Source organism: Embiotoca jacksoni, unplaced genomic scaffold, assembly GCF_022577435.1.
Source record: "Embiotoca jacksoni isolate LCO1_2020_lvr unplaced genomic scaffold, fEmbJac1.0.p SCAF_51, whole genome shotgun sequence".
NCBI lineage: Eukaryota > Metazoa > Chordata > Actinopteri > Embiotocidae > Embiotoca > Embiotoca jacksoni.
The window spans coordinates 94,602-112,382 of record NW_027185405.1 but is presented as its reverse complement, the minus strand read 5'-3'; the positions used below and the strand labels follow the sequence as shown (position 1 = coordinate 112,382).

At 37.5% G+C, this 17,781-nt stretch overlaps 1 protein-coding gene and 1 long non-coding RNA gene across 5 annotated transcripts; one reads left to right on the top strand and one right to left on the bottom strand.

Moving 5' to 3' along the window:
• Positions 1-336: 336 nt before the first annotated feature.
• LOC138211936 (uncharacterized) lies at positions 337-4,341 on the bottom strand. The gene is made up of 3 exons (XR_011179376.1): positions 4,215-4,341; positions 3,543-3,643; positions 337-461 (listed from the first exon to the last, which is right to left on the bottom strand). It is a non-coding gene; the product is annotated as an uncharacterized lncRNA (long non-coding RNA).
• LOC138211933 (Fc receptor-like protein 5) lies at positions 778-13,470 on the top strand. Of its 4 annotated transcripts, none has more exons than XM_069172135.1 (21): positions 778-871; positions 1,943-2,002; positions 2,583-2,671; positions 2,991-3,026; positions 4,548-4,814; positions 5,400-5,672; positions 5,807-6,082; positions 6,732-7,007; positions 7,198-7,503; positions 7,812-8,075; positions 8,586-8,828; positions 9,528-9,647; positions 9,783-9,798; positions 9,902-9,990; positions 10,096-10,173; positions 10,479-10,535; positions 10,641-10,703; positions 11,057-11,122; positions 11,770-11,891; positions 12,389-12,574; positions 13,186-13,470. In XM_069172135.1, the coding sequence occupies exons 3-19, from the start codon at positions 2,635-2,637 to the stop codon at positions 11,844-11,846; spliced, it is 2,544 nt and encodes an 847-aa protein (XP_069028236.1). In that variant the 5' UTR covers positions 778-871; positions 1,943-2,002; positions 2,583-2,634; the 3' UTR covers positions 11,847-11,891; positions 12,389-12,574; positions 13,186-13,470. The 4 variants fall into 4 exon arrangements, with proteins under 4 accessions (XP_069028236.1, XP_069028235.1, XP_069028237.1 ...); XM_069172134.1 differs by having other exon boundaries at positions 1,943-2,213; XM_069172136.1 differs by having other exon boundaries at positions 1,943-2,671; positions 12,450-12,574.
• Positions 13,471-17,781: the final 4,311 nt, after the last annotated feature.

The window sequence follows — 17,781 nt, the reverse complement described above, 5'->3', positions numbered from 1 at the left end:
TTCGGACGTCATCATTTTTGGCTCCTCCCCTAAATGAAGTAAGCCTCGACACGCGCTTCGAGGAAACGCCCCCTCCATTACTCGACACACGCTTCGAAGCGTCGGCACATCTCATAACATCACTACTGCTACCCTGTGTCGGACCTCGGGAGACCACACGCTCTATCCAGCTTGCCAGCCTGCCTCGGACTCATCCTCCACCAGAAAATAAAGTCTGTTCTGTACCTGAACTCGTTTTTGTGTCTGCATTTGGGTCCAATCCTGCCGCATCTCATAACATAAAGAGTCAGTGTGGGGACATCAATTCATTTCTGTGTATTTTTATGTTTATTTCAATATCTAGCAATGTAATGACACAAGAGCGTCCCACATTTCTTCAGTTCATTCATCCAACATCTGTACAGTGTATCTTGTCTGCTGGATGAATGTATCCTGACATCTGGCTTCTGTTTCAGAGGAGTCTGACGTATCCACGGGTCACCCGCCACAATAAAAGCAAAGGCAAGAAAAAAACAAGGTCAGCAAAGTCTGCAATCACCTGCAGTTGTTATTCTCCAATAAGTTTATGATGGACAAATAAGATCATGTCATGGGTTGTAATTCTGTTGATTTGACATTTTGTCTATATGCATTAACAGTTTACATCAGTGGATTAATAAAAGCTATAATACACTGATATTCTTTGTATTTGTGGAAACCTTAACTCAAATGTTCCTGCGGCTTATGATTTTCATCGTAGCACAAAAGTGGTTACAAGAATCATCTCTGTGTTCACAGGAGAGGAAGTCCTGCAGCAACGGATGCAGCAGTTTATTCTGAGGCCAAAGTGTGAACAGCTCTTGGCAACGATGCATGTTGGGTGCGCACTGTGGTGAGTTATTCTACAAATTATTAACTGGCTTATAGCTCTTAATAACATCCATATAAATTGGATAACCCTGTTTTCCGAAGTCTGTAAAGAGAACAAAAACCAAAGCAAAGCATTTTATGAGATCATTGTCTGCAATTCTGGTACTCAAATATCAGACATGCTCAGTAGTTCATTTGAATTTCATATAGACTCAATACTGTCTCTTTTGGCACAAAGCACACGTCTCCTATTTACTATTCATGCATTGCATAATCACTTCTTGTAATTATTTACATTTATTTAGAAGTTTTTGCGGGAAACTTTGAATGTATTGGCTTACCTTACCTTAAATTTTTTTTCTTCATATACTTAGTTGTCAGTATTGTTTTTCATTAATTTGTTAGACTTCAGACCTTTTAATCTTTTTTTAAATTTTTTTTACAGACTTTTTCATATGAATTTTTATGCTTATATTTGTTTTTATTTATAGTTTTTTTTAACGTTATTTTAATTCTTATTTTTAGTATTATTATTCATACTCTCTTCACACTCATTTCTGTTAATGTCATGATTTCCGCTTTGCTCAAGCTCAATCACTTCCTGTTGGTGAAGTCATGACCAAGATCGAAACCAGAATTTCACCATCAGGCGGAGACGTAAAAAGATTCTGTGTTCGGGTAAAGGAACACTTTAGTGAAGCTCAACTCAGAATGAACATATTTTCAGATGAAAGTTTCACTGTTGGATCAGAAAGTGCACGATTACCAGTGAGTGTGTCAGTGAGTGTGACACCTCTGTTATTAGTGTACTTTACTCATTCTCGGTGGCAATGTATTTATTGAACAGCATATTTCAAACCTTTAATGAATTTATGCTGCTACCTTTACAGTAGCATCAAATGTCACTGACCCTTTGCAAGCCAGCAGTAGCCTACAGGATGATCATATAATGGCTGGAAACTGAAATGTCTTATTCTCAGTGAGTGTCACTGTCAGCAGCAGTTGGGACATAAAGGACCAAAACATAAACCTTTGAATCTGTCCTTGTATTTTCAAAAGTATTTACCTTAATGCTTTAATGGGCTCTATAAAGGTGCTGATGCTCCCACCAAACATAAGAAGCAGACCAGGAGGAAGCAAAGACAACAAAAATGTAAGTAAGGCCTGACTAAAGCTCAAACACATGAACTTTATGTCCTTTGAAGAGTTATTCCTGAGTTTAAAATGCGCGAAAAAAAAATCATTAAAATTATATTTAGAATTTCCCCAATTGTTTAAATTTCCTGCACTTATGTTTCATACAGGTTAGTGAAGTTCAAAGTGCTTTACATGGGAATGAAAAGCTGATAAGACGACAGTTCAATGTAGGTTCTCTTGGCAGTCGATGACTTGTTGACATTGTTATGTTCACTCTGCTTGTCTTCAGTTGTCTTATGTTTTATAAATGTTGGAAAACGACTTGTAAGTTGTAGTTTTCAGTCTATTACTTTATCAGAGAACAGGCACAAACAGTTGCGTGAGAATGTGTCGAATATGTTTCACCACTGCTGTGAGAGGAAGTCATAGCAGGCTGTGGTCAAACCCTGTTCAGTTGTGTTAGATGTGTGAAAAAGGAAGGAAGCAGAAACAAGTTGAAGAAGTTTGAAAAAAAAAAAAAAAAAAAAAAAAAGTCACCCAAAATATATGAAATATAACTTGTTTCTGAACATTTCTGGGTTTCTGTAATGCTGCAGCTTCACTCTAAGGACAAAGAATTTCTCAGAAGTATCTGGACTGGATGTGAGGATGGGGCACACTTTGCTCTGTGAGCTGGGATTATTCTGTGAGTACATCACCGACCTTTTCTGTTTAAATCGTACGGATTGATGAAAAGGTTTCAGTGAGAGCAACAGGCGATCGGTCACTTGTTCCTTTTTCTAAATATGTGAATAGAAAAGGGAACAGATTCACCATTTTATTAATAACTTTGGTCAGATGAGAGTAGAGGACTGTTTTAATGCATCTCAAAGATTTGATTAATTTAACATGTTCATTTTTACATGTTAACTAACATTGGTAAAACTCCAAATGTTACTTGTTAATTAAATATTTGGTCATTGGCTTTAGTTTGATAATATCTGAAGTTTTGACCTGTCTTGCAGTGCTCTGTACATTCCCCTTCAATGGACACGCTGAAGGTAATTATACAGTTTCCACTTTTCTCTTTCTTTCTTTTATTTCTTTTTATTTATTCATTAACTATTAATCGCTTCAGTACTTCCTCTTTCTGCTTTCTTTTTGATCATCTGTCTTTTTCATTGTATGTATCTACACTGATTGTGCCTTGCATATGTAGTCTATGTAACACACTAGATTTCCTGTGTTAAGTTCAGGACGGTCTTTAGGTCACTCTGGGAGTGAATGAAACACGGCAAATGTTTGCAGTTTAAAACAAGGAACTGAACTGCAATTTATTATAGTTATTAACACACACAGAAAATCAAGGGAACAACATAAAAGAAAACTAACAAATTCAAATAATAACCTCAATACCGGTATTTCTCTCACAGTCAGTCAGTTTCAGTCTCTTGTCTTTCAGTCTACTACCCGGGTAGTGTACGTCTGGAGGCTCTCAGACTAACTCTGATCTCAATCTTTTGCTCGTCGGTGCTCCGGCAGGAGAATCCAAGAAGACCAAATGCAGCTTCACTCACAGCGAAGATGATCAGGGGTCACAGGGTCACTCAGCTCCAGCGCTCTGTGGAGGTTTCTGGGGATCGCTGTCTCCATCACAGATCCATCCAGAAAAAACAATCTGCATACAGCAGAATTTAATATGATGTCAGTACTGTAATTTAGAAACTCTATTGTTGGTGTAACAGTAAATGACCAGTAAAATAGTATTACACACACACATATATATATAAAATATTCACTGTGGTCAATATTAACATAGCAACATATTTCACACACACATGTACTCATGTCTCAGTGACATCTATCATTTATACCTAACAGATATTATTTAAACGTCCACCGTTACTAAGCAACACACTCAACAGCTGTTCTCAATCTGACCGTTTACTTCTGGCGCTGAAACAAGAACATGACGTCATCGTTCACGCTCGGTTCAAAAGCTCCCGACGCATTAACCCCTCAGTGCTTAGCTAGCGCTTAGATAGCCCCGTCACGTACATGTAGCTCCACAATCACAGATATCAACCACGTAAAATAATATTCATCAACAAATTAATATTTATCTCCGACTGGTTATTGTTCTCTTCTCTCCTGATCGGTATCTTTAGCCCAACTAACAACTGTTACAACTGTCCTCCTTTGTAGCTCTACACCAACGGATAACTGTTAGCAACGCATCCGTCACTCACCGGAGATTCTTCTCAGACTTAAAGAAACTTCTTCCTTCGGAGTCGGTCTGGTTAACGATCAAATAAATAAACATCCTCAAAAGCATCGAGCAGAAATCAACCAAATGAGATTCATCCTGGTGTAGATCATGACGCTGCTGTTTCCTTGGCTACATAAAGGGTCGTCTCCCGGGAGACGGTTTTGATCTCCTGACGTGCACGTCGGTACTGCATGTTTGAGTTAACCCTTTAGTTGCTGGTAAAACTAACGTGGGTTAGACAGAGTGTGTAAAAGTGTTTTCCGTTGCTAACTGTGTAGTGTTTTATACTGCATATGTTTGTGTTGGGTTCTAGATGCTGTGTTGACCTCTGACCCTGACTGGTCCACTTTTTTTACCGGCGAGTCTGTTACGTTCATATGTGACATGAAGGAAGGAGAAGTCACTGACTGGGAATACAAAATCAAAAAGGATGACGAAGAATATATTCCCTACGACTCACGTAAAATGTTCACACTTCAAATTAGATCAACTTCCTACAGTGGTAACTATCAGTGCTGTGGTCGTAAGAGGAGCTCACATGATCCAAAGTGCAGTAATGTCCTATCTTTAACTGTATCAGGTAAGTCCTCAGTGTTTTATCACTATGACATGACAGCAGGAATTTATGATCCCTATTCAAAGTATATGTAATACCATGTACATTTAATTAATCTTGTTATATAAGCATCTTTTAAATACTCTGAAATTTTAATTGAAACACTTTACTGTTCCTGATACTTTTCTCTCAGAAGTTGCCAGAAAGTTCAAAGATTGTAATCCAGAATCACTACATGTGTGTTTTGGTGTAAAATATCATCTTTTGCAGAAGTAACAAGAAGAGTAATCTGAGAGTGAAGACCTCTGCAAAGGCCAATAATCTTTTCGTTAATAGATACTGAGTCAATCGTTACTTTATCTTTGACACCATGTTGAAATGGACACAAATCAACGGTGGTTTAAAACATCTTTTCTCTGCAGTGAAAATAACTATTAATTAATAAAGTGTAAGTGCAATTTCTTTTGTCAAATTTGAAAATGTAGAATTTAGAAAGTAATTTTACTACAAGTGGAAGGTTGCAGCTGTAATGTGAAAACATACAATTTTGTTATTTTTTCAACCCATCAAATGTAATAATCTTTTCTTTATTCTTTTTTTTCCCAATAGTAGGAAGACCAAAACCAACACTGACACCAGGCACAACAACCATATCAGTGGGAGACACTGTGAGACTGACTTGTTCTGTGGAGAGATCTGATGGCTGGAAATACGAGTGGTTCAGACGAACCTCAGACACCAATGAAGTTCAACTCTCAACAAATGATGGACAGAACAAAGTTATTAGTGTATCACGAGGAGGCATCTACCGTTGTGGAGGAGTAAGAGGAAACCCAGATTTCTACACTTATCCAAGTGATGAAGTCACCATTCACATAACCTGTGAGTTCAGTCATTTTGTTTGAATACATTTGTGATTACCATTTGAATTAAGAATGAAACCTGCAATATGGAACTTTCTCTGTTGAGTTCATGTTTTTGTTTGTATCCCAACTGTGTGTATGTGGTGGAAACAGTCCTCAACAAGCCTGTTTTAAGACGACAACCCTACTGGTCCCCGACATTCAGTGGTGAGATGATCACTCTTACATGTGAAGTCTCAGGAGGTGAATCCACTGAGTGGGTGTATGAGTGGAGAAGAGCCCGGTCAGTTGTTCACCATAAAAACAAGAAATACTGGAAATTCAGAGCTTCTGAATCCATCAGCGGAGACTACGACTGTAGGAGACGTCTCAGAGATGACTCGTATTCTTCAACAGACTGGAGTGAAGCCATCACATTGTCAGTATCACGTAAGTCATGTTTGTTGTGTGTACTGTCTAAATTCTTTAAGGTGCAAAATTGCTCCATGTTGCATCTTTATTCAGACAGTGAGTGAACAGATTAGAGTTTGTCTTCATCACGTTGCACCTGATAGTTGGTAGTTGATCCATTTTCAGCTGGCATAGAGATGACAATGTTGGGCTGTCTTTCCACCACGTTAGTCAGAATAAATAAGTATTATTATATTTAGACATCAGCTGGTTTATATCTGTGGGTTTAATATTATGAGCAATGGTCATTTTATTTCCTGTTAGTAAACAGTGCTTAATTAATACTAGTCTGTATGTGAGGGTAGATCAATAAGTTCAGTGTCCCCTGCTCGTCCACAGAGCAGGAGAAATATAACCCTCATAAGTAACTGCTACAAATTCCATCATTAGTTCCTGAGTTACACAGCTTTTTGTGAGGAAAAACCCAGTTTACTACACAGAATACAGTGATTCAGTCACAATAAATAAAATTGGTGAGTTTGAGTTTGACTTGGTGACATTTCTCTGAATACAAAATGTAGAAAAAGTCCAGTGTTTTTATGAATGATGTTATTATGTTCTGAAATCTTTTTTTTCATGTTCATTTAACATGTTTGTGTCTTTTCTGGTGCTCCTCGAACATGGACAGTCCCAAACAGGACAGTTGTGAGTCTGCAACCCAACTGGCCTCAGATATACAGAGGAGAGAAGATAACTCTTAAATGTGAGATCAGTGGAGGAGACGTTGAATGGGAGTATAAATGGAGATCTAGCAGTTCATACAAACCTCCAAATCAAAATGAATTTAGTATTTATTCTGCTTCTTCAATCCACTCTGGAAACTACAAGTGTAAAGGCACGATGAAAAGTTCCCAACAGTCTTCAACAGACTGGAGTGATTCCTTCAGTTTGATGATATTGGAAAGTAAGTCACATCATATTTTACCAGTCATAACTCTCATTTATTTAAAACTGTATGATATATCGTGCAACTTTACATTTATATATTGCGATCAAAGATTTATAGATGATGAAATACTGCAACTATACAGGATACAAATGTTACTTGTAATATGCCATCAATACTCAGTAACATGTTTTCATCTTTCCAACAGGACCCCTGTCCGTCCTCACTGTGTCTCCATCATGGCTGAGTCCTGGAGCCTCAATAACTCTGAGCTGTGTGGTTCAACATCCGTCTGCAGGATGGAGGTTCTACTGGTACAAAGCTCTTCCTGATATTTCAGACAAGTTTGGTTCCTACATCAAAGAGCTGCTGCCTGGTAGCATCAACGGGACGGCACAAGACTCTTACATTGTTCATGGACAGAGAGACACAGCAGGATATTTGTGCAGAGCTGGAAGAGGAGATCCAGAATATCACACTGTTTACAGCAATCCTAAGTTTGTCTGGTCTGGAGGTCAGTTTGCATGTTTGTTTGATGTGTTCCATTCACGTTGGTTTTTCTAGTCTTCCTTCAGCAAACGCAACGCTTTCTCTTTCTCAAGGAATCAAATACTGACTTTTTATCAAAGCCATTCACATCTCCTACAGACACACAGGGTGCCGTGTGAGAGGATCACGGTTTGGTTTAAACGTGACACAATTTTTGTTTGGTCAGGGTTATGCACAAAAACTACTTATTTATGTTTAATGGAAAAAAAATATTCATATTAAATATGGTAATTTTCATTTGGTTTGACCCACCATCCAGGTTTTTTTTTTCAGATTTTAATCCATCAGCGTCTCTCACAGTGAATCCTGACAGAGCACAACACTTCACCTCTGACTCTGTTTCACTGACCTGTGAGGGAAACTCTACTGACTGGAGAGTGAGGAGGTTTACTGAAACCAGCTTACTGTCATACTGTTCTTACTGGGGCACAATGAAAGGATCAACATGTAATGTTCATAAGATGTTGTTCAGTACTACCGTGTACTGGTGTGAGTCTGGATCAGCCTTCAGCAACGCAGTCAACATCACAGGACAGCGTGAGTTTTTCATTTTATTCATGAATTATTTCAACATTTACATTTCATGTTTGGGAATTTCAAGGTGGCAAATATTATTCTGTGTCCTGTAGATTCAGTTTAAATAGTTCAAGTCTATCGTAGAAAATGAAAAGCTATTTTTCATCATCAGCATTGAACATGGGAAAATAGTATTAACTGATGTTTTCGTATCAAAAACCATAAACCTTTTTCTTTCAGTAGCTGTATAGTTATCTAGTTTTAACTTGGCTCCATAGCTACTGCATTGTTGCCTCAAAATTCCTCTAAACAATAAGCATTCCTTAAAAGCTGAAGTCTGTTTGCATATTAATTAGTACAGTGCAACCTTTTTCATCAACATTAACATCTACAATAACATTTGCTGGTTGTGAGTTGTCAAATTCTGCACAAAAGTTTGGTTTGATTGTGATTTGTATTGAAGCTTTTATGTCAATAGGCAAAACAAGCTGACCTCAAAATAAGTGTTCATATTGTCTGATGGTTTTACAGGTGATGATATTATCCTGGTGAGCCCTGTCCATCCTGCAACTGAGGGATCATCTGTTATTCTTGACTGCAAGTTGAGGACAGAAAATGTTCTTTCTAATGTTATTTTTTATAAAAATGACACAATCATCCAAAATGACCCCAGAGGTCAGATGATCATCTCTGTTGTGTCAACGACTGATGAAGGCTTCTACAAGTGTCAATACTCCGGAAAAGAATCACCACAGAGTTGGATGGCGGTGAAATGTGAGTAATCCCTATTGTTTTTGTTTAGATTATCATTAATGAGCTAATATTACTCTCTGCTAAACAGTGATTGTGCATCAAAAACCATAAGGGCAAGAAAACCCTCAGTTGACCAACTGTTCAGGCCCCAAAGTGTGACTTGGCTGATATTGAGTTGTGAAGGAAATTATGAAACGTCAATCTGTTTTGAAAATAATTGCTATTCAACTTTCTAAAAGTAGATGTCCTCCATGATGATGATGATGATGATGATGATGATGATGCATCATCTGATTCTCACAAAACTGGACACAGTAGTTCTTCATGACTGGGTCACGTGTTGATTCCTAAGTTCCATACAAATACACCACCAGGGGTCGCTATAACTACAATTCACTCATTAGACAATCAGAAAATGTTAAGTTCTATGTTTTCTTTGTCACTAAGCATTCTGTGTAATATACCTTTCCAATAGCTCGGTGGTAAGCAGAATGTTTCTTAACCCTTTTGCTTGAGGGTTCAAGTCACAGTGCAAAACTTGTGTTGCAATAACATGTCTGCAGCATCATCTCCGAGGCTGCCTGGACCTCAATCATTGTCGCTTGCAGCTATGTTAATTATTAATAGTAGTGGTAACAGTAGTATTTTGAAAATTCCCTGCATAGATTCTGTTAGTGGTGCTATATTCATACACTTTTTAAAACCCTTTATTTCTTACAGCCGTTTCCAGAGCTGAAAGCTCTTCATCTCTGTTCCATGTTCTGTTGATTGTTGGGCTGCTTTGTGGAATTTCACTGATTATTCTTCTGCTGCTGTTTTGTCGCTACAAACAGTCAAAGGGTAAGTCAAACTTTTTCTTCTCATACTGCATTGATTACACTCTAAATATTCAGTCGTTCTGAGTACTATACATGTACTTTAGTGATGACGGAGTGATTTGCAAAAATCATATAATAACAATTGTCTTTTTCACAGATTCATGTTTTATCAGGTTGGTGCAACGCGCCCCTCTTTTATTTTCAACATACCAGAATTCCATCCCTTGTTTCTAATAAAATCTACAGTTTATTTACTGAATGTTTTTGGCCCACCAGGTCTCAGAGCACAAGTCAGAGCTCTGCTACAGACCACATGACTAACCAGGATGAAGCTCAACGCAACAAATGCGCTCCTCCTCCCCACGGTAAGCCCACTTTTATTCTGACGTATTGTAAACAGTATTCATAATATTTCCACATCTCATTCGAATGAATGATTAATTCAACATTGGCTTGATTGTACTCTGTAGTTGATGCCAGTCTCTATGAATCAATCAAAAGCCTTGAAGATGCTGAAAATGGTGCAGTATATTCAGAGGTGAGAAAAAGTAAGTGAACCCTTTGGGAATTTTTTAAAAATACTTCTTAAAATATAGGCAGATATTGACATAAATTACAAATCTTTTAACTGGCTCAGACCTTAATCTAATGGAGAAGAATGACTTAGACTTTTGATAATGATCAATTTTACAACCAATTTCATTTTCAGGGGTTTCCATACTTGTTTTTGCCTCCTTACTTTGTAATGAACATGAATATTTTAGAAAGACCAGAATATGATGCCAAAAGTAACTGCAAATGATTGACTGACAGTCTCTGAAGTAAAAAAAAAAAAAATGTAAATGTATTTCAGATGAATCCAATGATGTAACATATTCTTTGCTGGAGTTTAAAAGCATCACTAAGAAGGGTGAGTATTTGATGTCGTAAAAAACACATAACATGGATGGAAAATTCAGAATTTTTTGCAAATAAAGTCCAGGAAGTTTAGTCATTCATCTGATCCTTCGAGCAGGGAAAACTAAGAAACCAGAGGAGAGCTGTGTGTATTCTGATGTGCAGATAAGATCATCTCCAGGTACGGTGCATCACAACAATACTGCCGAAAGGTATTTTTTGTATGTTTTGTGGTGTGCTTTATTAATACTACAACAAGGTTTTACCAATTACAGCAACATACAAACCGTATATATGAACTTTCATACGTGTTTGATTTCACAGATACGGTGTAAAACTACCAAAATGGCTGAGAATGATAAAATACATTGCCACGTATCATTTGTAATCTGTAACATGTTATCTCTTGTTTTCTTTTGTACACTATGTTAGTGCTGCTTTTCCTTCAAGAAATCCATATAAATCATTTCATTGCCAGTTTAACTTGAGACGTTACTGTCAAATATTCTAAAGCTATTATTTCTTTATTCACAGGAAAATCAGCTCATGCAGCAGCTGACGAGATGGTTTATTCTGAAATCAAACCAGGAAAATCTCTTGGTAATTGCGCAGTGTTAAAATAGTGCACATAATAATACATATACATAATTCGTGACTAATGATTTACTTTTACTGACACTTGAAGTAAATTGTCATAAATCCCCCTTAATTGTTGAATAACGCTCCATCTTTTCATTTTTCACTCTTCCCTCATCAATAAGTATGATGTCAAAACCAATGGAGAGAATGACAAAAGCAAAACGACATACAATTTAATAGCAGATAATTTACATTGTACACAGAAGAACAGGTTTTATTATTTTAATCTCCTGTTTATGATGCACGTGTTCCCATTGGGTGTTTATGTGCTGCATTTATTTCAAAAGGCAACAGTTAATTGAGCTTTTGTACTGCATGATAGTGTGGCTTCAAAGTCAGCATTTTTTTTTCAGTTTTGTATGATCTGTTAACAAACAGCATAACCTGTTACTTGAAAGTGTTTTATGTATATTAAGCATTATTTTTGTGTCGTTTTAAAAAACTTTTGACCATTAATTAAGCATTGTTTTCATTTATTTGATTGTCTTCAGACCTTTTAATCTGTTTTATCCTCTGTAGACTTGTAACCCCCCCCCCCCCCCCCCCCCCACACACACACACACACACACACATACTGAAAGACCCTTTTGGTTGCATCTTTCCATCAGTTCCCAACAGGATGCTGCTGCGACCCACACCTACCTTCCCACAGCCTCTCAAGAGCACTCTGTGGTTCATTGTTTAAGTCAAAGTTATTCCTTCCTCTGGCCCTGCAGTGATCAAAACAACGGTAATGACAGTATGCCTTAACAGTAACACTCAAGCTGTCATGAATGTCTGCACACTTTTGATGACATGTAGCCTTTGTGAATTTCAACAATAATCGCCTCATCACCTCCTTATGTGGGAGTATCTGATGACAGGAAGTGATTAAGTTCTTCTGCTGAAAGGTTGTTGAATGTGGACTCTTCACATCGTGCTCAGATACAGCTGCTGGCGAATGGAAACAATTTGTTTGTCATTTTAAATGAATTCAGAAATGGGCCGAGTTGATATACTGTGGGGTCCGAAATTTAAAGTATCTCGTAATAGTTTTGTCACAATGTAAACAAACGATGATGTGACACAATCTAACAATAATTAGCTCCGATTTAGCAAAACATACATTTAATTCAACTTTCATTAGTCATTTAGTATTTTGCAGTTATATTCTTTCTCATGTGCCTGCTTTTATCTGACTGTATATCGCTGCAGGCCTGTTCACTTCTTCTGCTTCTTGGTTGACAGAAAACCTCCCCCACTCTCCACCCTGTCTATTTTTTTTTCTGCGCTGCTTTTCGAGCCACAGTTTGAAAGAAGAGGAAACAGATGTCGTTCCCCTCCGCACAGAGATGGTTGGCGGTCGCCTTCGCTGTCTGAGCTGCTTCTTCTCACACGGTGCTGCTGTGCTACTTCTTGGGCTCTGCCTCCACGGTACGTACACCTTTCCTCGCAGATCTGTTGACTTTATTTTTTTGGCCTCTTGCACTCATTTATGTGTTCATGAATAGAGCGTGGCGTTCAGGATTCCAGAATCCTCTGGATATGTGCTACCAACTCATTGAATGTTCAAAAAGCATTAGTCGTTCCCTGTTGATTAAAAAAACAAACAAACATATATGTTCATGGTGCAGAGCATTTATTAATATCTATAGCTTCAAAACTGGGAAAACTATTGTATCTTGTGGCTCTATATTGTCAGATACATGCTTTGCATTTTTTGTTACACTGATTCAGCAGATTTCCTTCTGCATCTGAAACAAACTTCGAGCAACTCATCCTTTGTGTTTCTGACACTTGCTGTTTCGACAGGAACAAAGGGGGGTGTGGACATTTCCTCTTGTTTTTAATGTTATTTTCTCACTTTATTGTTTTATTGTAATGCTGCTGCAAAAAAGTAAAAGTCAGAAAAAGGATTTATTTTTGCATCCACACGTATCGTACTCATCTCAAAATATCTGCTGTATGTGCGGTAGGATTTTAAGGTGTTGTGATAATGTTTTCTAAGATCTTTTTTCTTTTACTTGATTGTTTCCTGTCAGCAGTGATGGCAAAGGACCCATCAGCGACATATTATAGACTGAAAAGCAGCTCAGTGTGTCTACGTGTCAGGAAACCACCTCCAGTACATATTGGTACATGGAAGTTTGGTGAAACACTTTTTGCTTCTGATAAATTCATCAAACCCAGTCACAGAGAGAGAGTGTTTTTTAGTCCTGGAAACCTCTAATTGTGTCTGAATAAGCTGACTGACGGAGACAGTGGCATCTATGAAGTATTATTCTACGACTCTAATTTCACATCAACATCAGAGACACACCAGGTCATTGTTCAAGGTAGGTCGTATGCACTACTTTCTTTCTTTTACATGGATCTGCTTTAAATGTTCATACATTTCTGAATTTAGTCGCATTTACCTTAAGATCAACTTCTCAAACATATCATGACAGCACGCGTGAAACTATCTGGCACTATTTTTACCCACAACTTCATATGCAAATAAAAAATTCCTGTCTGCTACGTGTCCTTCCTCATATTTAACTTCCCATCGATGATCGCTGGGGTGTGTTTACGGCAGGTGGCCCACAGAGGATGCCATGAAGTCATCGATTTGTCTGCTTGGCTGTGTTTTTTTTTATACAGAACAGGTTCCTCAGCCTGTGATGGAGATGTTGGTGCTTCGCTCCAACGTTTCTACGGGATTCTGCAACATCACAGTGAACTGCTCCATCCAGGACGACTGGGTGTGGTTTGTCTGCGATGAAAACAACTGCGCAGCATCTGGGAAGTCCTTCAGCAAGGTCAACATCACCGTCGTCACTGACAACAGAACTGTCGTCTGCAGTGGCAACAACCACGTTAGCAAAAGTAACGTTTCTAAAAGCAAAGACCTGTGTAAGTATTATGGGTTGTTTATAAATAGCAATAAGGCTGTCGGTTGATCATTTAGTAAATTATTGTACTGAAATTCAGATGACATTCGCTGGTTGTGATTTGTCAAATTCTGCACAAAAGTTTGGTTTAATTGTGATTTGTATTGAAGCTTTTATGTCAATAGGCAAAACAAGCTGACCTCAAAATAAGTGTTCATATTGTCTGATGGTTTTACAGGTGATGATGATATTATCCTGGTGAGCCCTGTCCATCCTGCAACTGAGGGATCATCTGTTATTCTTGACTGCAAATTCAGGACAGAAAATGTTCTTTCGAATGTTATTTTTTATAAAAAATGACAAAATCATTCAAAATGACACCAGAGGTCAAATGATCATCTCTGTTGTGTCAACGAGTGATGAAGGCTTCTACAAGTGTCAATACTCCGGAAAAGAATCACCACAGAGTTGGATGGCGGTAAAATGTGAGTAATCAGTTTTTTAACATTTTGTAATTTTAGGCTGCCTTCAAACATCTGGCCGGGACAGCAGATGAAAATTAGCCTCTCTGGCTAACTCTGGCTCACTTACAGTTTTGCTGTTGATTGGTGTGCATTGTCCCTGCAAAATAAATAAATAAATATATTACTGTTAATATTATTTGCAACAGTAGTATTTAGAAGATTCCTTTAGCAGTTTCTGCTGGCGATACTATACTCATGCATTAAAAATGTTTTTCTTTTTATTCCAGCCGTTTCCAGAGCTGAAAGCTCTTCATCTCTGTTCCATGTTCTGTTGATTGTTGGGCTGCTTTGTGGAATTTCACTGATTATTCTTCTGCTGCTGTTTTGTCGCTACAAACAGTCAAAGGGTAAGTCAAACTTTTCCTTCTCATATTAAATTGATAGCACTCTAAATATTCAAATACATTCTGATGACTATACATGTACTTTGCACTTAAAAAAAATGAAGTAACAGCAATTGTCTTTTTCACAGATTCATGTTTTGTCAGGTCGGTATCATGCTTACTTTTCTCATTTTCAACATATCAGAATCACATCCTGTGTTTCTTATTAAATCTACTGTACTCACTATATGTTTTTGGCCCACCAGGTCTCAGAGCACAAGTCAGAGCTCTGCTATAGACCACATGACCAACCAGGATGAAGCTCAACACAACACATACGCTGCTCTTCTCCACGGTAAGTCTACTTTTATTCTGACATGTTGTAAACTGTAATCATAACATTTCCACGTGTTTATCTGATTTTAAATGAATTGTGAAGCAAACTTTGGCTTGATTTTACTCTGTAGGTGATGTTTCTATCTATGAATCAATCAAAAGCCCTGAAGAAGATGAAAATTGTGCAATATATGAATTTGCAATTTGAGGTGGGTGGAGTCTTTATGTGTAAAAGTTTCTTAGAATATATTCACGTTATCATCTAAATTATAAATATTTTATAAGCCCAGACTTTAATCCAACAGAGATATGGAATGACCTCAAAAGATATTTTAGGGATTTGCCAAAGCTGGCTTCTATAATGAATGTGTTACAAATGGAAGTAAATTCTCATAAATCACCTTTAATTGTTGAAAAACCCTGCATCCTTTCATTCTTTGCTTTTCCTCCAGATCAATAAAGAGATCTGTATCAACAGAACCGACGGATGGATGACAAAATCAAAAGTACATACAATTCAACAGCAGATTATTTACAGTGTACATAAATGAAAGAAATGTATCATATGATTTTAATCTCCTGTTTATGATGTACGTGTTGTTCATGATCTGCATTCATTCCAAAAGGCAACAGTTAATTGAGCTTTTATACTGTAAGTCAGCATCTTTTTCAGTTTTGCACAATCTGTTAACAAACCACATATCCTGTTATGATAAAGTATTTAACGTATATTAAACATTAATTTTTGTAGTTTAAGAATTTGTTTTTTGGAGCATCAATAAAGTTTTTTTCTTTTCTTGCAGTAAGTTGTCAGTATTTATTTCATTCATTTGACTTCAGACCTTTTAATCTCTTTTTAAAAAAAAAATCTTTTACAGACTTTTTCATACTCATTTTTACGACTACTATTATTTTTTACTTTGTCTTGTTTTTGCTGATTTTTGAAATGTTCTGATGTTGGAGGTCTCTTGCCAATAGATGACCTTTGATATTGTTATGTTCACGCTGCTTGTCTTCAGGGAGACCAGGCACAAACCATTACATGAGAATCTGTCAAATATGTTTTATCATTGCTGGGAGAGGAAGTCAAAGCAGACGGTGGTCAAACCCTGTTTAGTTGTTAGTTCTGTGAAAAAGGAAGGAGGCGGAAACAAGTTGAAAGAAAACAACATCACCTACAATAGATGAAATATAACTTCTGTTTCCAAACATTTCTGGGTTTCTGTAATGCTGCAGCTTCACTCTAAGGACAAAGAATTTCTCAGAAGTATCTGGACTGGATGTGAGGATGGGGCACACTTTGTTCTGTGAGCTGGGATTATTCTGTGAGTATATCACCGACTTTAGAAAAAAAACATATCTCATTCCAAATTGAATGAAATATATAAAGTATTTCAGAAAGGTTTTGTTCTGCATCACTTTTAAAAACTTACCTTTTTGGAGGATTCACCTGATTATCTTAGAAGAGGTGATGCTTCCAGTGTTCCAGTAATAAGTTACCTTGGTGAGCAACTTTATACCACTAGATGTCACCAGAGGTGCAAACTATCAAATCCTTTGCACATCCAAGTCTTGGAAGAGTTCTGGGTATTTGTCTTATTTATGTACAACGTGTCTCTGCTCTTGTATGCTCAGTGTGATTTGTTCCCAGTATATTTCCATCTCAGCGATATGCCTAAACACTGAATTGTGTTACTCTTAGGTTTTCACTCCTACAGATAATGAAATAGAAAGTATGTCCCCCCCCATCTTCTTCATGACTTTTTATACAAAACGAAGAGGCACAACAATTTTCAAAAGTAGTCCGTCACTGACTTGTCATCATATTTTGTGTTGTACAGTTTCTGCTGCAAATTTGGGAATTGCATGCAAATTAATGTATATTTATTTTTCACAATATACTGTAACATACAGTGTCTCAGGTTGGCTTTACAAAATCATAGCCTCCACAGATTCTGACCCAGAATACATTTGCAAATAAGACTAAATACGAACAAACAAAAGAGACCACAGCTAAAGTGTCCGGATCCCTGTCTAACCCTGTTAACATTTTGGTCTCCCAGATCTCCTCTCCTGACACACTTCGTCCATCAGTGTGTTGTTCATTCTGTTCATCAACGTTTTGCTTGTTTTGATATGTCTTCTTAAAGAAATCCGAAATTCGCTTTTACGTCCAACACGCACTCTCGCGGCTGCGTCGGTTGACGTCACGGGTTGTCCGTCTGGCGTTAAACGTCATTTCCTGCCGCACTGAAAGTTAGAAATCCGACATCCCCCTATCCACTTCTTGAAACCGAAATATCATTCGAGATAAACATAACCAGGAATATTTGTGTAAACAACGTGTGGTTTCTCTCCTCTGCTCAAACAAAACATAATGTTGACATCAACAAAAACACCTGCGGCGACAACGCAGCTTAACCCGGAACATACTGGAGCCACTTCTGGAAGTATCTCAACATCTTATTTATTATCAACAGCAGTTATTTGTACTCCCAAACATGTTGAGTGTTTTTGTTGTTACACGTGTAACGTGTTAGGTACACGTGTTTCCGGTTAAGCAATTATATACTTGATATCTTCAA